We start from the raw sequence: 20,601 nt of genomic DNA, 5'->3' as shown, positions 1-20,601 counted from the left end.
CAACATAAAAGTAAATAGATAGGCCCTTCTCAGAGGGAAACAAGGATTTGTAGAGGTGCCAGAGCTCGATTTTGAAATAGAGATAAATAATATTTTGAGTGGCATACTTTCATTGTCAACATAAGAACCGAGAGATCTCGATATCTTCCATGCTACACACATTATAGGCGGTTCCCAAACAGAATGGTAAAGTTTATACTACCCCACCACCAATAAACATCATTCCATGGCTTGTCCGAAACAACGGGTGCCTCCAACTAACAACAATCATGGGGGAGTTTTGTTTGCAATTGTTTTAATTTAAGCATGGGACTGGGCATCCCGGTTACCAGCCATTTTCTTGTGAGTGAGGAGCGGAGTCTACTCTTCTTGAGAATAACCCGCCTAGCATGGAAGATATAGACAACCCTAGTTGATAAATGAGCTATTCGAGCATACAAAACAGAATTTCATTTGAAGGTTTAGAGTTTGGCACATACAAATTTACTTGGAACGGAAAGTAGATACCGCATATAGGAAGGTATGGTGGACTCATATGGAATAACTTTTGGGGTTTATGGAAGTGGATGCACAAGCAGTATTCCCGCTTAATACAAGTGAAGGCTAGAAAGAGTCTGGGAAGCGACCAGCTAGAGAGCGACAACAATCATGAACATGCATTAAAATTAATCAACACTAAATGGAAGCATGAGTAGGATATAATTCACCATGAACATAAATATCGTGGAGGCTACGTTGATTTTGTTTCAACCACATGTGTGAACATGTGCCAAGTCAAGCCACTCGAATCGTTCAAAGGAGGATACCACCCTATCATACCACATCACAACTATTTTAATAGCATGTTGGCACGCAAGGGAAACCATTATAAACTCCTAGCTAATTAAGCATGGCATGAGAAACTATAATCTCTAATTGTCATTGCAAACATGTTTCATTCATAATAGGATGAATCAGGAACGATGAACTAATCATATTTACAAAAACAAGATAGGTCGAGTTCATACCAGCTTTTCTCATCTCAATCAGTTCATCATATATCGTCATTATTGCCTTTCATTTGCACGACCGGACGGAGTGGATAATAATAATAGTGCACATGCATTGGACTAAACTGGAATCTGCAAGCATTCAATACACAGGAGAAGACAAGGTAATATGGGCTCTCTGTTAGATCAACAATAATGCATATCAGAGCCACTCAACATTTTCATTATGGTCTTCTGATAACCCACAAGTATAGGGGATCACAATAGCTTTCGAGGGTAGAGTATTCAACCCAAATTTATTGATTCGACACAAGGGGAGCCAAAGAATATTCTCAAGTATTAGCAGCTGAGTTGTCAATTCAACCACACCTGGAAACTTAGTATCTGCAGCAAAGTGTTTAGTAGCAAAGTAATATGATAGTGATGGTAATGGTAACAAAAGTGTAACGAAAGCAAAGTAATGTTTTTGGTATTTTGTAGTGATTGTGACAATAGCAACGGGAAAGTAAATAAGCGTAAACCAATATATGGAAAGTTCATAGGCATCGGATCAGTGATGGATAATTATGCCAGATGTGGTTTCATCATGTAACAGTCATAACATAGGGTGACACCGAACTAGCTCCAATTCATCAATGTAATGTAAGCATGTATTCCGAATATAGTCATACGTGCTTATGGAAAAGAACTTGCATGACATCTTTTGTCCTACCCTCCCGTGGCAGCGGGGTCCTAATGGAAACTAAGGGATATTAAGGCCTCCTTTTAATAGAGAACCGGAACAAAGCATTAGCACATAGTGAATACATGAACTCCTCAAACTACGGTCATCACCGGTAAGTATCCCGATTATTGTCACTTCGGGGTTAACGGATCATAACACATAATAGGTGACTATAGACTTGCAAGATAGGATCAAGAACTCTCATATATTGATGAAAACATAATAGGTTCAGATCTGAAATCATAGCACTCGGGCCCTAGTGACAAGCATTAAGCATAGCAAAGTCATAGCAACATCAATCTCAGAACATAGTGGATACTAGGGATCAAACCCTAACAAAACTAACTCGATTACATGATAAATCTCATCCAACCCATCATCGTCCAGCAAGCCTACGATTGAATTACTCACGCATGGTGGTGAGCATCATGAAATTGGTGATGGAGGATGGTTGATGATGACGACGGCGACGAATCCCCCTCTTCGGACCCCCGAACGGACTCCAGATCAGCCCTCCCGAGAGGTTTTAGGGCCGGCGGCTCCTTATCATAAAACGCGATGAATTCTTCTCTCCTATTTTTTTCTCCCCGAAAGCAGATATATAGAGTTGGAGTTGGAGTCGGGAGGTCTCCAGGGGGCCCACGGGGTAGGGGGGCGCGCCCCCACCCTCGTGGACAGGGTGTGGGCCCCTTGGTCTTCATCTTTGGCGAGGATTTTTTATTATTTATTGTAAGATATTCCGTGGAGTTTCAGGTCATTCCGAGAACTTTTGTTTTCTGCACATAAAACAACATCATGGCAGTTCTGCTGAAAACAGCGTCAGTCCGGGTTAGTTCCATTCAAATTATACAAGTTAGAGTCCAAAACAAGGGCAAAAGTGTTTGGAAAAGTATATACGACGAAGACGTATCAACTCCCCCGAGCGTAAACCCTTGCTTGTCCTCAAGCAATTCAGTTGACAAACTGACAGAAATAAAGAAAAACTTTTACAAACTCTGTTTGCTCTTGTTGTTGTAAATATGTCAAGCTAGCATTCAAGTTTTCAGCAAAGATTATAACTAACCATATTTGCAATAATTCTCAGGTCTCATGATTACCCATATCAATAGCATAATCAACTAGCAAGCCATAATAATAAATCTCCGATGACAACACTTTCTCAAAACAATCATAATATGATATAACAAGATGGTATCTTGCTAGCCCTTTCTGAGACCACAAAACATAAATGCAGAGCACCTTTAAAGATCAAGGACTGACTAGACATTGTAATTCATGGTAAAAGAGATCCAATCATAGTCACACCCGATATAAGTTAACAGTGATGAATGCAAATGACAGCTGCGCTCTCCAGCTAGTGCTTTTAATAAGAGGGTGATGACTCAACATAAAAGTAAATAGATAGGCCCTTCGCAGAGGGAAGCAGGGATTTCTAGAGGTGCCAGAGCTCGGTTTTGAAATAGAGATAATTTATATTTTGAGCGGTATACTTTTATTGTCAACATAACAACCAAGAGATGGCGATATCTTCCATGCTACACACATTATAGGCGGTTCCCAAACAGAATGGTAAAGTTTATACTCCCCCTCCACCAACAAACATCAATCCATGGCTTGCTCGAAACAACGAGTGCCTCCAACTAACAACAGTCCCAGGGGGAGTTTCGTTTTGCAATTATTTTGATTTAGTTTGCATAAAGCATGAGACTGGGCATCCCGGTGACCAGCCATTTTCTCGTGAGTGAGGAGCGGAGTCCACTCCTCTTGAGAATAACCCGCCTAGCGTGGAAGATACAGACAGCCCTAGTTGATACATGAGCTATTCGAGCATACAAAACAGGATGAGTATTTAAAGGTTTAGAATTTGGCACATACAAATTTACTTGGAACGGCAGGTAGATACCGCATATAGGGAGGTATAGTGGACTCATCTGGAATAACTTTGGGGTTTAAGGGATTGGATGCACAAGCAGTATTCCTGCTTAGTACAGGTGAAGGCTAGCAAAAGACTGGGAAGCGACCAACTAGAGAGCGACAACAGCCATGTACATGCATTAAAATTAATAAACATTGGATGCAAGCATGAGTAGGATATAATCCACCATGAACATAAATATCGTGAAGGCTATGTTGATTTGTTTCAACTACATGCGTGAACATGTGCCAAGTCAAGTCACTTAAATCATTCAAAGGAGGATACCACCCCATCATACCACATCATAACCATCTCAATAGCATGTTGGCACGCAAGGTAAACCATTATAACTCATAGCTAATCAAGCATGGCACAAGCAACTATGATCTCTAATTGTCATTGCAAACATGTTTATTCATAACAAGCTGAATCAAGAACGATGAACTCATCATATTTACAAAAACAAAAGAGGTCGAGTTCATAATGGCTTTTCTCATCTCCGTCAGTCCATCATATATCATCATAATTGCCTTTCACTTGCACGACCGAATGATGTGAATAATAATAAGAGTGCACGTGCATTGGACTAAGCTGGAATCTGCGAGCATTCAATAAACAGGAGAAGACAAAGCAATATGGGCTCTTGGTTAAATCAACAATAAAGCATATAAGAGCCATTTCAACAATTTAATCATGGTCTTCTCCTACTGACCCCCAAAGAAAAGAAAAGAAATAAAACTATTTACACGGGAAAGCTCCCAACAAGCAAAAGAAGAGCGGGAAATATTTTTGGGTTTTCTTTTTAATTATTACTACAGCAAGAAAAGTAAACTACTACTAATTTTTTTGGTTTTTTTAAGGTTTATCAAACACACAAGAAGAAAGCATAAAAGGAAATAAACAATGAAAAAGTATGAACACCGACATCTAGCAATGCGTGTGTGTGAACATAAATGTAATGTCGGTGAGAAATACGTACTCCCCCAAGCTTAGGCTTTTGGCCTAAGTTGGTCTATGGCCACGGCTGGCCTGACTGATATTCATAATAATAGTTGTTGGGGTCGTACTGTGATGAAGAAGACTTTGACTGCCATTGGCTGACAGCCATCTCCGGATCCCAAGAATAAACAGACTATCGTGGAGGCTCCTCTTGTGGTTCCGGTTTCGGGGCTGGTGTAGGGTTCCGGTAGGCGTGAATAGCCGCCAACGGAACAAGGTACGTGCCTACAGTCAAATCAAATAAAGAAGGAGCAGGCAAGGTAATAGTCTCAAGATGATGTTTATTAAAGAACAATTGATATTTAAGCTCTCCTTCCCTATTCTTAACAATAAAATCATGTGCTACCATACTTTTATAACCTAAATAAATACGAGGCAACACCTTTTCTTCCTTCTCATAATGCCTAATAGGTATGTTAAAATGTGCAGCGAGGTGTGAAGCATAAATGCCTCCAAAGATGGGACCCTTAGTACGGTTCATACTAACCGTCTAGCAATAATGCCGCCCATACTAAAAGAGTTATCACCGTATAAGCCGTGGTGCAAAATAATAATGTCAGGGATACCCAGGTTTCCACAGTTCCCGCGACCAATTAAGCAACAACTAGCAAATAATGCAAAGTAGCGTAAAACAGGAAAATGTATGCTAGTGATTCGTGCATCGGAACCCTTCCTTGTTTCCCCTACAATGATAGTGTCAATTAATCCCTCCACATCATCACGATGCGGTTCTTCTGTCTTGCCCCCAAAAGGGACTAAACAAATCCGACAGAAATCATAAAGTGACTTCTCCTTATGCTCATCATATAAATGAAATTCCACCGTAGGTGGTGAGTTCTTAGAATGAAAATGAAAGTTTTGCACAAAGGTATTTGTGAGCAAGAGATACTGATCGCATTGGTCGTGGAGGAAAGCGGTAAGGCCTGCAGTCTGAGCCAACTCATGAAAATCTTCATAAATCCTGACTGCTCTTAAGAAATCCTCGGAAGGCCATTCACACGCCCGAACCTCCGCGGTGCGAGGAAAATTATACTTAGGCTTCGGTGCCTTCTCCTTCGAGCTTTGGCTCGATGAGCCCCTCAAAATTCTCCTCATCATTTTCTGAAAAATTCTGAAATTTTTAGTAACTTCAAAATAAAAGTAAACCAAACTCAATAATATTGATAGCAACCACTCCTACAAGTGCCTAGAGCCTATATCATGCATCAAAACTACTTTTGACCATATAAATTTGACATGCAAGCTCAAGAACAAGGTCACCTAAGCAGCAAAAATTTGTAATGAATAAAACACTAGAACAAAAACTAATTGGACCAATGGAGGAGCCACATACCAAGGAACAATCTCCCCAAGCAGTTTTGTGAGAGGTGCTTTGAGCAAGGAGATCGAAAATGGCAGCAAAGAGGGCTGGAACTCGTGCTTGAGTTGGTTTTTCGTGTTTGTGGGAGGAAGAAGAAGAGGATGGGTGCAGGAAGAAGTGGAGGAGGGTCACCGTGGGCCCACGAGGCAGGGGCGCGCCCAGGGGGGCAGGGCGCGCCCTCCACCCTCGTGACCAGGTGGCAGCTCCCCCCGCGGTAATTTTTGCACCATAAATCCTCAAATATTCCCGAAAAAATCATATTAAATTGGCATGTCATTCTGAGGACTTTTATTTTCGAGACATTTTTATATTGCATGGATAAATTAGGAAACGGAGAGAAAAATACTATTTTTACATTATTTCAACTAAATAACAGAAAGTATAGAGAGGGTACAGAAGGTTGTGCTTCTAGTTTCATTCATCTCATGCTCGTCAAAAGGAATCCACTAACAAGGTTGATCAAGTCTTGTTAACAAACTCATTCCGATTAACATGAAACCGCAGAAATTTCGAATAGCACTAGGTTACCTCAACGGGGATATGCACATCCCCAATAATAAGTATATCATATTTCTTCTTGACAGTAGGAAGAGGAAATTCAAAACCTCCAAATATAATCGATGGAATTTTTCCGATAGAATTCATACTATGAACTTGAGGTTGTTTCCTCGGAAAGTTTACCGTATGCTCATTACCATTAACATGAAAAGTGACATTGCCTTTGTTGCAATCAATAATAGCCCCTGCAGTATTAAGAAAAGGTCTTCCAAGAATAATAGACATACTATCGTCCTCGGGAATATCAAGAATAACAAAGTCCGTTAAAATAGTAACGTTTGCAACCACAACAGGCACATCCTCACAAATACCGACAGGTATAGAAGTTGATTTATCAGCCATTTGCAAAGATATTTTAGTAGGTGTCAACTTATTCAAGTCAAGTCTACGATATAAAGAGAGAGGCATAACACTAACACCGGCTCCAAGATGACATAAAGCAGTTTTAACATAGTTTGTTTTAATGGAGCATGGTATAGTAGGTACTCCTGGATCTCCAAGTTTCTTTGGTATTACACCCTTAAAAGTATAATTAGCAAGCATGGTGGAAATTTCAGCTTCTGGTATCTTTCTTTTATTTGTAACAATATTTTTCATGTACTTAGCATAAGGATTCATTTTGAGCATATCAGTCAATCGCATACGCAAAAAGATAGGTCTAATCATTTCAGCAAAGCGCTCAAAATCCTCATCATCCTTTTTCTTGGATGGTTTGGGAGGAAAAGGCATGGGTTTCTGAACACAAGGCTCTCTTTCTTTACCATGTTTCCTAGCAACAAAGTATTTCTTATCATAACATTGATTCTTTGATTGTGGGTTATCAAGATCAACAGCAGGTTCAATTTCTACATCATTATCATTACTAGGTTGAGCATCATTATGAACATCATCATTAACATTTTCATTAGGTTCATGTTCATTGCCAGATTGTGTTTCGGCATCAGACATAGATATACCATTTGGATTATCAGGTGGTTCAGCAATAGGTTCACTAGAAGTTTGCACAGTTCTATCATTTTTTCTTTTCTTCCTTTTAGAAGAACTAGGTGCATCAATATTATTTCTCTGAGAATCTTGCTCAATTCTCTTAGGGTGGCCTTCAGGATACAAAGGTTCCTGAGTCATTCTACCAATTCTAGTAGCCACTTTAACAGCATAATTATTTTTCTTACTATTCATCTCATTGAGCAATTCCTTTTGAGCTTTAAGTACTTGTTCTACTTGAGTGGTAACCATAGAAGCATGTTTGCTAACAAGTTTAAGTTCACCTCTAATATTAGCCATATAATCACCCAAATATTTAATCATATCAACATTTTGTTTTAATTGTCTACCAAAATAAGCATTGAAGTCTTCTTGCTTAAACATAAAATTATCAAACTCATCCAAGCATTGACTAGCAATTTTAGCAGGAAGGATTTCAGCTTTATCATATCTATAGAGAGAATTTACCTTTACTACCTGTGTCGGGTTATCGAGGTCTGGAGGTTCTTCAATAAATAAAGGATTAAGATCATATGTTTCTTCAATAGGCGGTAAATTAAGACCATGTATTTCTTCAATAGGAGGTAAATTCCTAACATCTTCAGCTTTAATACTTTTTTCTTTCATAGATTTCTTTTCCTCTTGCATATCTTCGGGACTGAGAAATAGAACACCTCTCTTCTTTGGAGTTGGTTTAGGACTAGGATCATTAATTGGAGCAGGAGCTGGCTCAGGAGGTGCCCAATTATTTTCATTTGTCAACATATTATTCAATAAGATTTCAGCTTCATCCGGTGTTCTTTCCCTGAAAAGAGAACCAGCACAACTATCCAGGTAATCTCTGGAAGCATCGGTCAGTCCATTATAAAAGAGTATCAAGTATTTCATTTTTCTTAAGAGGATGATCAGGCAAAGCATTAAGTAACTTGAGAAGCCTCCCCCAAGCTTGTGGGAGACTCTCTTCTTTAATTTGCACAAAGTTGTATATTTACTTTAAAGCAGCTTGTTTCTTATGAGCAGGGAAATATTTAGCAGAGAAGTAGTAAATCATATCCTGGGGACTACGCACACAACCAGGATCAAGAGAATTAAACCATATCTTAGCATCACCGTTTAATGAGAACGGAAATATTTGAAGGATATAAAAGTAACGAGTTCTTTCATCTTTAGTGAACAGGGTGGCTATATCATTCAGTTTAGTAAGATGTGCCACAAGAGTTTTAGATTCATAGCCATGGAAAGGATCAGATTCAACCAAAGTAATTATATCAGGATCAACAGAGAATGCATAATCCTTATCGGTAACACAAATAGGTGAAGTAGCAAAAGTAGGGTCAGGTTTCATTCTAACATTTAGAGATTGCTTATTCCATTTAGCTAATAACCTTTTGAGTTCATATCTATCTTTGCAAGCTAAAATAGCTAAAGAAGCTTCTTGATCAAATAAATAACCCTCAGGAATAACAAGTGATTCTTCATCACCACTTTCATCATCATAATCAGATTCAATATTTTCAATCTCTCTAGCCCTAGCAAGTCATTCCTCGAGAAAATCACCAAGTGGAACAGTAGTATCAAGCATAGAAGTAGTTTCATCATAAGTATCATGTATAGAAGAAGTAGCATCATCAATAACATGCGACATATCAGAACGAATAGCAGAAGCAGGTTTAGGTGTTGCAAGCTTACTCATAACAGAAGGTGAATCAAGTGCAGAGCTAGATGGCAGTTCCTTACCTCCCCTCGTAGTTGAGGGATAAATTGTTGTCTTAGTGTTTTTCAAGTTCTTCATAGTGTCCAGCAGATATAAATCCCAAGTGACTCAAAGAATAGAGCTATGCTCCCCGGCAACGGCGCCAGAAATTAGTCTTGATAACCCTCAAGTATAGGGGATCGCAACAGCTTTCGAGGGTAGAGTATTCAACCCAAATTTATTGATTCGACACAAGGGGAGCCAAAGAATATTATCAAGTATTAGCAGTTGAGTTGTCAATTCAACCACACTTGGAAACTTAGTATCTGCAGCAAAGTGTTTAGTAGCAAAATAATATGATAGTGATGGTAACGGTAACAAAAGAGTAACGAAAGCAAAGTAATGTTTTTGGTATTTTGTAGTGATTGTAAAAATAGCAACGGGAAAGTAAATAAGCTTAAACCAATATATGGAAAGCTCGTAGGCATCGGATCAGTGATGGATAATTATGCCGAATGTGGTTTCATCATGTAATAGCCATAACATAGGGTGACACAGAACTAGCTCCAATTCATCAATGTAATGTAGGCATGTATTCCGAATATAGTCATACGTGCTTATGGAAAAGAACTTGCATGACATCTTTTTTCCTACCCTCCCGTGGCAGCGGGGTCCTAATGGAAACTAAGGGATATTAAGGCCTCCTTTTAATAGAGAACCGGAACAAAGCATTAGCACATAGTGAATACATGAACTCCTCAAACTACGGTCATCACCGGTAAGTATCCCGATTATTGTCACTTCGGGGTTAACGGATCATAACACATAATAGGTGACTATAGACTTGCAAGATAGGATCAAGAACTCTCATATATTGATGAAAACATAATAGGTTCAGATTTGAAATCATGGCACTCGGGCCCTAGTGACAAGCATTAAGCATAGCAAAGTCATAGCAACATCAATCTCAGAACATAGTGGATACTAGGGATCAAACCCTAACAAAACTAACTCAATTACATGATAAATCTCATCCAACACATCACCGTCCAACAAGCCTACGATGGAATTACTCACGCACGGCGGTGAGCATCATGAAATTGGTGATGGAGGATGGTTGATGATGACGACGGCGACGAATCCCCCTCTCCAGAGCCCCGAACGGACTCCAGATCAGCCCTCCCGAGAGGTTTTAGGGCTTGGCGGCGGCTCCGTATCGTAAAACGCGATGAATTCTTCTCTCCTATTTTTCTCTCCCCGAAAGCAGATATATAGAGTTGGAGTTGGAGTCGGGAGGTCTCCAGGGGGCCCACGAGGTAGGGGGCGCGCCCTAGGGGGGGCACCCCCCCACCCTCGTGGACAGGGTGTGGGCCCCCTGGTCTTCATCTTTGGCGAGGATTTTTATTATTTATTGTAAGATATTCCGTGGAGTTTCAGGTCATTCCGAGAACTTTTGTTTTCTGCATATAAAACAACATCATGGCAGTTCTGCTGAAAACAGCGTCAGTCCGGGTTAGTTCCATTCAAATCATATAAGTTAGAGTCCAAAACAAGGGCAAAAGTGTTTGGAAAAGTAGATACGACAGAGACGTATCAATACCTCAAGCGAGAAGCCTTAATTTAGGAAAAGTATTAGTTATGTGGACTCCTCCTAAAATTATATGCCCCCTTTTCATCATCTTCATGTTCTGCCACATGATCCTACCCGACGACGTTGATGTGAGACAAGCCATAGGAAAAGAAGCACTCATGATGTGTTTGTTGGGTCACTCGTAATTGATATTAAATCACTAAAATGTGTTGTCCTCATTGCAACACATGGACAATTAGCTAGTTAAGGGTACATAGGGTCACCAAACGTAACCGGATTAATCGAATAGTAGGTCAAAATTAAGGATAGAAAGAAAGACACACACATTCTTTTATACGTACTATATAGTACAAATATTGGACCCCCATAATGTTCCAAATGTCAGATTCCTGGGCAGGCTAGAGTGAATGTTTTGTTCGCTACTTGGGGTTGAAGGGGGGGGCTATAGAGAATGAACGAATTCGTTCGGCATGAAACAACACCCCTCCCCTCCATAAGCATGCGCATACATGCCTTAATGCTCTCATACTAAAATATAAAAGTAAAAAGTAAACCCACTTTGGCCAGTTTGTACTATGACAAAAAAGCATAGTTTTGCCTGTGACTAGTAAAGCCTAGCATTTTCCCTACCCTAGCCGCCGCCACGCCAGGCGACTAGGGAGGCGATTTTCTTCCTCCGATCTCAGCCGACCAGGGCGTTGGCCCCCCTTCCTCCGGTTGCTCTGGCGGCAGGAGGGAGGGGGTGCCCCGTTCCTCCGCTCTGTAGTTAGGTTTTGGATTTGTAGGTCGTGGTGCGTCGTTGGGGTGGTGGGAGCGACACCCGGATGAATAAATCTGCCTCAGCTTCACTCCCACACCGGCGGTGCTCTTCATGGCGGCGTCTCGGAATTGATGGCATCGTGTGATTGCCGATCCTTCAGATTGGCTGTGTTAGGGTTCATGGATGGTGTCAGCGAGGCGGCGGCGGCGACTCCATCAAGTGTGTCTCTCCTTATGCTATGTCCCGGATGCTGTGGCGTTGTCTCCGACGTCATGGTGGAGCAGGAAGATTTTGTCATCCAGGAGTACGCACAGACGATTGTCTGCGCAAGTGACAGCTGGAAGATGGTGCATCCCTTGCTGGGTTTGTGGTTGGTGGCTGACAGTTTTGGTTTCCTCCATCGACGTCGTTGTCGTACGGGGGTGTCAGATCTAGAGTTCGATGGCGTGTCCGGGGACATGTTGCCCCGGTCTGATTCTCTCAACGGCAATGATTTTGCTTCTAGCAAACTACTTTCGAGGTCCGTAAAGCTGCTGATCAGCGATGGAGCCGCGTCGAGCTCTGGTGAAGAGGTGATCTGTTTTCTTTCCCTTTGGTGGCCACTTCGATGGTGTCAGAGGAGAGGAACATGCGCTGGTATTTTGCATAGGATTATCCTATCTTTTCAGTCTTGTAATGTCGGTGCTTATGTGCCTTGTAACCGGATCTTTATTTTATAAATGAGCCACGTATTACCATGCAAAAAAAAAAGCCTAGCATTTGCCATGTTGTACAAAAAGTTGCCATAGTCCAAAAATAAAGGGTAAAAAGAATGAGAACTAAAAAATCCCATGCAAACCAAAAATGTGATATTCTTTAAAAAAAATTGCCATGGTCAAAAAGATCTTTGGTTATGCAATGGCACAAAAAAGAAAAATATCATGGCAATTTGCATTGTACGTGGTGGCAAAAAATGTTGATTAGATTGTATGGTATTTTTACTATTGAATACACACACAAAATGTGTATTAAAATTTGCCATCATGTGGAACACAAAAGGTGCACCTCCACGCGCCCTGCGCTGCCCTTTTATTTCTTCGTCTTCTCTGCTCTCTCTCTCTCTCTCTCTCTCTCTCTCTCTCTGCTTGCTGGCGCTGGTGCAGGCCAGATATTTTTCTTTCGATGAGAGTATGCATCTCGGCCTCCTCGTCTCTATCTCTCCAGGAGGAGGACGACGGACGACCAAATCCCACACATCGCTTCCCCTCTTCTCCATCGACTTGAGCTTTTATCTGAGAAAATCGACGGAAGATATCCTGATTTCTACGTCCTTCCCCGGATTTCTGGCGCCGTGCGACGATAGTTCTTGCGGAGGAGAGAGCTCAAATCTTGTCGATCTCTTCGTCCAACCGCTCTTTCCGACCGCCGTCGATTTCGGTCCGTTTTTCTCATCAAGGGGGGAAAGGAGGTAGGAAGGAAAGGACTGAATCTTTGCTTCCATCCATTTCATCGGACACATAAATATACCCTGCTTCTTCTTGATCGGATGGGGGACTTGTCCACGATTCAACAGCCACCCGGCACTGTCGCCAAGGTAATCTAATCTATCCGCGCCTGAATGTTTTTCTGATTCACTGCAAGTACTAGGAGCATATCACTTCGACTTATGTTTGATTTCCTAGTCTCTGATAAATGAAATCCTTGATTAGCTCAGTATTCTCTTGCAATTAGCTCTTGCCAATCGACATGCAAGTTTAATTCGACTCGAAAAGTACAGACGAAGCCAGGCAAAAGTACAAGTCTAGTGACTTAATTTTGCATGGAAATGGAAATGACCTGTAAAGTGGAAAATGATCATATCTTATTCTTCAGCAGGGCGACCAAGTTGGAGAGTTGGTGTCGGCTGGATGGACAAACGACAGCCACAACATGTACATAAGCTCCATGGAGGCCTCCTTTGTGCGGCAACTCCGTGGCCAACAGTTACAGCACCACCACGCTCACGCTCCTGCTAGGAACATCACCCATGTGGCCGGCCATGGGCTCAAGGCACTCCATGTCCAAGATGGAGCTCCCAGTGAGCTCATGTCCGAGAGGAACGTCCCTCGCTCGCGTCATGTGGGCGTAAGAGGCCTGCCCGAGGATCCGTGGGCAAGGCGTTTCAGGCCACCCAGAGATTATTCCGGTGTCAATCGTCGTGGTGATGTGGTGGGTGCTTCGGCCGATGATGGTGAATCGGGTACCGAGACGGTTCCGAAGACGGCTCGGATGCATAGAAGAGAAGTGGACATTTGCGCCGGAGAAAATCTTGTTGGCAAAAGCTCAGGTTGTTACACTTCATTATCTTGTTTGCAGATTGTTTTCTACGGTATGTGTTTTGTTCAGTTTGACAGAAGTTCAGAATTGCTATGCAGTCTTCACTTACTGTTAGTCTGATATAAATTCAGAAGTGTCGACTAAAGAAAAAAGATACATTGTTATCATGTCGTAAGTCGATAAATCCAATAATTGTGATCCAAGGATTGATGTAATTTTGCATGCCAGGCCGCAGGTATTCGTCATGATAGGTGGAAATAGTAAATGATCTTATGGAATTGTTTGTCATATAAAGCGGCTTTAACTGAATTGGCTATTTGGTCGACAACCATGTTTGATGCATTGTCTAGGGTAGCTCTTTAGTAAATAATTACATGAAAATTCACTTTGACAGAAGTTCATAACTGTTAGTCTGACAAGCATTTCGTTCCTTCTCTCCAGAAGCCTCTGGTCAGAATTTTCTTGAAGACGAGGTTCATTCCATTGCTCAGCCAATCAAATCTTGCAAGAAAAGGAGGACTGCCCCTTCCACCGCTGCAGATTCTTTCATGTCGATGCTTGAATGCGGCGACGAGCGGTGATGAAGGCCAATATATGTTTCCGAAGCCCCGGGGAAGCGACGGAAGACTAGTTCTAGAAATTCTTGCTGAAGTAGTTGTGATAAGTAACTGGTGTGGCTGCTAATATTTTTAACTCGACGGATAGCTCTTGGTCGGTCTGCTCTTTCGGCGTGAAGAGAAGGCAATTCATTGGTAGTTTGTATCATCTCTGCAGAGCATCAGGCTCAAGTTTGCAGATCTCCGAGAGTTGAGGTGGTGATGTGATGCCTTGTGATGGTGTATTTCTTCAGCATCTACTGTCTGCAAGTGAATCAATAGAATTTGGATAGTTTATACTACATGACTGTTGATGCCACTGTTGTTTGGTCTGGAGACATTTTTTGCCTGGCAATCTCTCTGTTTCTTCCTCTGCACACTGTTGGTTGTGTTGTGCTAAAACTGGAGTATGTTGTGATTCTGTGAGGTCTTTGTTAAAAAAAAAATCTTGATGCAGGGCATTTCTCATTCAATCCATATATCGAGGTCTTCGCCGAGAATATCGTTGCAAAGACCAAGCTCATGAAGCTCGTTTACAAAATAAATCAAAATATATATAGAAGTTTCAAAAAATGTCAATTCTTTTCCACAAATACAATGCATATTCTTCAAGTATGTATAAAATTTTATCAACTAATTTGATTATGTGCATGCTACACAAAAACAAACAAATATCTGGCCCAAATACAACAAAGAAAAGGCCTATTTTAACATGAATTTTTGTCTTTTAGGTGTACATCACATATGAATATGGGTTCATACTTTCACTAGTGCAAGTTCTCTCAACAATAATAACATAATTGGATCACATAACTATTCCCCAACATGCAACAAAGAGTCACTCCAAAGTCACTAATAGCGGAGAACAAACAAAGAGATGACGGTAGGGTACGAAACCACCTCAAAGTTATTCTTTCTGATCGATCTATTCAAGAGTCCGTAGTAAAATAACATGAAGCTATTCTTTCCGTTCAATCTATCCTAGAGTTCGTACTAGAATAACACCTTAAGACACAAATCAATCAAAACCCTAATGTCACCTAGATACTCCAATGTCACCTCAAGTATCCGCGGGTATGATTATACGATATGCATCACACAATCTCAGATTCATCTATTCAAACCAACACAAAGTACTTCAAAAAGTGCCCCAAAGTTTCTACCGGAGAGTCAAGACGAAAACGTGTGCCAACCCCTATGTATAGGTTCATGGGCGAAACCCGCAAGTTGATCACCAAAACATACATCAAGTGAAACAATAGAATAACCCATTGTCACCACGGTTATCCCACGCAAGACATACATCAAGTGTTCTCAAATCCTTAAAGACTCAATCCGATAAGATAACTTCAAAGGGAAAACTCAATCCATTACAAGAGAGTAGAGGGGGAGAAACATCATAAGATCCAACTATAATAGCAAAGCTCGCGATACATTAAGATCGTACCACCTCAAGAACACGAGAGAGAGAGAGAGAGAGAGATCAAACACATAGCTATTGGTACATACCCTCAGCCCCGAGGGAGAACTACTCCCTCCTCGTCACGGAGAGCACCGAGATGATGAAGATGGCCACCGGAGAGGGATTCCCCCTCCGGCAGGGTGCTGGAACGGGTCTAGATTGGCTTCCGGTGTCTACGGAGGCTTCTGGTGGTGGAACTCCCGATCTATTGTGCTCCCCGAAGTTTTTAGGGTATATGGATATATATATGGGAGGAAGAAGTACGTCGGTGGACCTCCGGGCTGTCCACGAGGCAGGGGGGCGCGCCCCCCACCCTCGTGGCCAGCCCGGGACTCTCTTGGTCCATCTCCGATACTCCGTGGGCTTCTTCTGGTCCAAAAATAAGTTCCATGAAGTTTCAGGTCAATTGGACTCCGTTTGATTTTCCTTTTCTGCGATACTCTAAAACAAGGAAAAAAACAGAAACTCGCACTAGGCTCTGGGTTAATAGGTTAGTCCCAAAAATAATATAAAAGTGTATAATAAAGCCCATAAACATCCAAAACAGATAATATAATAGCATGGAACAATAAAAAATTATAGATACGTTGCAGACGTATCAGTGGCATGTCCGAAGAGGCGGCACGCGTCTCCGGGGTGTGCCCCCCTCACGGACGGCGGCGCCGCCGGCACCTGGAGGGGGGAAACGGACGCGTCGGGTCTACACGGAGGGGATCTTGCTGTGGGTCTGGCCCAGATGTTGCTCCAAAGTGTTCCTATGGGCTGACCTAACACAACCGGGTGGAGAGGTCCACTGGTCAAATCTCGTCCGTGCAAAGTCAAAGGGCTAGGTCCTATGGTCAAACACTACAGGGTTAGGCGGGACGGGGGGCCTGGGGGTAGCAATGCCACTGGAGCGTCGCACCGGGACGTACTACATGCCGTACGGTGTGGTGGCATGTCAGAAGATGCGGCACACGTCTCCGGGGTGTGCCCCCCCTCACGGACGGCGCCGCCGCCGGCACATGGAGGGGGGAAACGGACGCGTCGGGTCTACACGGAGGGGATCTTGCTATGGTCTGGCCCGGATGTTGCTCCAAAGTGTTCCTATGGGCTGACCTAACACAACCGGGTCAAGAGGTCCACTGGTGAAAGCCCGTCCGTGCAAAGTCAAAGGGCTAGATCCCGTAGTCAAACGCTACAAGGTTAGGCGGGACAGTGGCCCTGGGGGGTAGCAATGCCACTGGAGCATTGCACCGGGCCCTCATACATGCGGGGTGGTGTGGTGGCATGTCCGAAGAGGCGGCACGCGTCTCCGGGGTGTGCCCCCCCCCCCTCACGGACGGCGCCGCCGCCGGCACCTGGAGGGGGAAACGGACACGTCGGGTCTACACGTAGGGGATCTTGCTGTGTCTTTGGCCCGGATGTTGCTTCAAAGTGTTCCTATGGGCTGACCTAACACAACCGGGTGGAGAGGTCCACTGGTCAAAGCTCGTCCATGCAAAGTCAAAGGGTTAGATCTCGTGGTCAAACGCTACAGGGTTAAGCGAGACGGGGGCCCTGGGGGTAGCAATGCCACCGGAGTGTCGCACTGGGACCTAATACATGTCGTACGATGTGGTGGCATGTCCGAAGAGGTGGCACACGTCTCCGGGGTGTGCCCCGCTCACGGACGGCGTCGCCGCCGGCACCTGGAGGGGGGAAACGGACGCGTCGGGTCTACACAGAGGGGTTCTTGCTGTGGGTCTGGCCCGGATGTTGCTCCAAAGTGTTCCTATGGGCTGACCTAACACAACCGGGTGGATAGGTCCACTGGTCAAAGCTCGTCCGTGCAAAGTCAAAGGGCTAGATCCCGTGGTCAAACGCTACAGGGTTAGGCGGGACGGGGGCCCTGGGGGTAGCAATGCTACCGGAGCATCGCACCGGACCCTCATACATGCGGGGTGGTGTGGTGGCATGTCCGAAGAGGCGGCACGCATCTCCGGGGTGTGCCCCCCTCATGGACGGCGCCGCCGCCGGCACCTGGAGGGGGGAAACGGACGCGTCGAGTCTACATGGAGGGCATCTTGCTATGGGTCTAGCCCAGATGTTGCTCCAAAGTGTTCCTATGGGCTGACCTAACACAGCCGGGTGGAGAGGTCCACCGGTCAAAGCCCGTCCGTGTAAAGTCAAAGGGCTAGATCCCGTGGTCAAACGCTACAGGGTTAGGCGGGACGGGGGCCCTGGGGGTAGCAATGCCACCGAAGCGTCGCACCGGGACCTCATACATGCGGGGTGGTGTGGTGGCATGTCCGAAGAGGCGGCACGCGTCTCCGGGGTGTGGCCCCCCTCACGGACGGTGATGACACGGTAGTAGACGTTTTGCGGTAACGATGCAGCGTGAATATTATTAATACTCGGAGCGTGATAAAATCATGAGTTTTTTACACGACGTGGGCACATGTGCTATAGGATTGATGGTAATTGTTTATAATTTTTTGTGATGGAGAAGTATCTGAACACTTCCCTCTACGCGTATTACTCTCCGCGTGTCTACGATTGTGGCCGTAGGCCTCCGGGGGATAGCATGCCACCAAATATTGCGTAGGCGGCCTCTCACAAGTCTGGAAGTGTTGTGGCGGTTGCAAACGCCCGGCACGCACCTCCGGCGTGTGGCCCCCCTCACGAACGGCGCCGCCGCCGGCACCTGGAGGTGGGAAACGGACGCGTCGGGTCTACACGGAGGGGGTCTTGCTGTGGCTTTGGCCCGGATGTTGCTCCAAAGTGTTCCTATTGGCTGACTTAACACAACCGGGTGGAGAGTTCCACTGGTCAAAGCCCGTTCATGCAAAGTCAAAGGGCTAGATCTTGTGGTCAAACGCTACAGGGTTAGGCGGGACGGGCCCCTGGGGAGTAGCAATGCCACCGGAGCATCGCACCAGGACCTCATACATGCGGGGTGGTGTGGTGGCATGTCCGAAGAGGCGGCACGCATCTTCGGGGTTTGGCCCCCTCCAAGTGACGGCAGCACTGCCTTGCGTGGAGGGGGGGCACACCGCGGAGCCCCAAGACGGGTGTCTACGCATGCGTGAACACTTTCATATATGCATCGGGACCCGTGCGATTTTTCGGTGACATAGCTACACCCCGAATCCCCCCACTAACCAGATTCCCTCCGCGTCGACCGTCCCCCCCCCTCCGTGACACGGCGACATCGACGTTCGTAATGGGGGCAATCGATATACCATCAGGGTATGTTTTTTTAGATAAGGCATAAGTATCTTATGGAGAAAATATAAAGTAAAAATAAAAAAATAAAAATAAATTAAATATATGCCGACGGCAAGGCCGTCCGCATAGCTGTGCACAGATCGGTGCAGTCCCACGGATCGATGATGTGGCATCGCGCACAGATCAATGACATGGCAGAGGGGCATGGGCCAGGCCTATGCCGACGGCTATGCCGTAGGCATACCTCTGCCATAGATAGTATAAAGTAAAATAAAAAACTAAATAAACATATGCCGACGGCAAGGTTGGGGCAAGGCCGTCGGCATAGCTGCGCACACGGAGGTGCAGTCCCACGGATCGATGTCTTGGCATCGCACACAGATCGATGACGTGACAGAGGGGCATGGGCCAAGTGAAAGGATCGATATGGTTGACTAGAGGGGGGGTGAATACGCAACTACCAATTTTTACTTTTCTTTACCAAATTAAACTTTGCATCAAAGTAGGTTGTCTAGATGTGCAACTAGGTGAGCAACCTATATGATGCAATAACAATAAGCATACAAGCAAGCAAGAGAAGTAACACTAAAGAGCTTGCACAAGTAAAGGTAAGAGATAACCAAGAGTGGATCCGGTGAAGACGAGGATGTGTTACCGAAGTTCCTTCCTTTTGAGGGGAAGTACGTCTCCGTTAGAGCGGTGTGGAGGCACAATGCTCCCCAAGAAGCCACTAGGGCCACCGTATTCTCCTCACGCCCTCACACAATGCGAGATGCCGTGATTCCACTATTGGTGCCCTGGAAGGTGACGACCGAACCTTTACAAACAAGGTTGGGGCAATATCCACAACTTAATCGGAGGCTCCCAACAAAACCATGAAACTTCACCACAATGGACTATGGCTCCGTGGTGACCTCAATCGTCTAGGGTGCTCAAACACCCAAGAGTAACAAGATCCGCTAGGGATGAGTGGGGGAATCGAAAATCCCTTGGTGGAAGTGTAGATCGGGGCCTTCTCAACCACTCCCGAGAAAATCAACAAGTTTGATTGGCCAGAGAGATAGATCGGGCGAAAATGGAGCTTGGAGCATTTAATGGAGCTTGAGCAATAAATGGAGCTTGGGGGAGGAAGAGGTAGGTCAAAGAGAAGAAGGGGACTCCCTTTTATAGTGGGGGCAACAATCCAACCGTTGCCCCCCACCAACCAGCCCCGCACAGGGCGGTACTACCGCTAAGAGGGGGCGGTACTACCGCTAGGTCAGCGGTACTGCCGCACCAGCCAGCGGCATTGCCGGCAGAGGAGACTAGTAGGGAATAGGACCCAACGCGGTACTACCGCGGTGGTAGGGGCGGTACTACCGCTCCTGAAATGGTACTACCGCCTCTACAACCTCAACTAGTGCCGCAAAACCTGACACGAGAAAAAGACCCCTCGAGTCGAGGCGGTAGGAGCCAGACAGCCCAGCGGTACTACGGCAGCGGGGTC

At 44.5% G+C, this 20,601-nt stretch overlaps 1 protein-coding gene across 2 annotated transcripts; it reads left to right on the top strand.

Moving 5' to 3' along the window:
* Positions 1-12,695: 12,695 nt before the first annotated feature.
* On the top strand, positions 12,696-14,932 carry LOC125506427. 2 transcript variants are annotated; one of them, XM_048671242.1, is made up of 3 exons: positions 12,696-13,146; positions 13,428-13,878; positions 14,310-14,932. In XM_048671242.1, exons 1-3 carry the CDS (start codon positions 13,099-13,101, stop codon positions 14,447-14,449), a joined length of 639 nt encoding a protein of 212 aa, XP_048527199.1. In that variant the 5' UTR covers positions 12,696-13,098; the 3' UTR covers positions 14,450-14,932. The 2 variants fall into 2 exon arrangements, with proteins under 2 accessions (XP_048527199.1, XP_048527198.1); XM_048671241.1 differs by having other exon boundaries at positions 13,425-13,878.
* The last annotated feature ends 5,669 nt before the right edge of the window (positions 14,933-20,601 follow it).

Source organism: Triticum urartu, chromosome 5 (genome assembly GCF_003073215.2).
Source record: "Triticum urartu cultivar G1812 chromosome 5, Tu2.1, whole genome shotgun sequence".
In the NCBI taxonomy this organism is placed as follows: Eukaryota; Viridiplantae; Streptophyta; class Magnoliopsida; order Poales; family Poaceae; genus Triticum; species Triticum urartu.
Note: the sequence above shows the minus strand (reverse complement) of the source record. Positions and strands in the feature narration are given on the sequence as shown.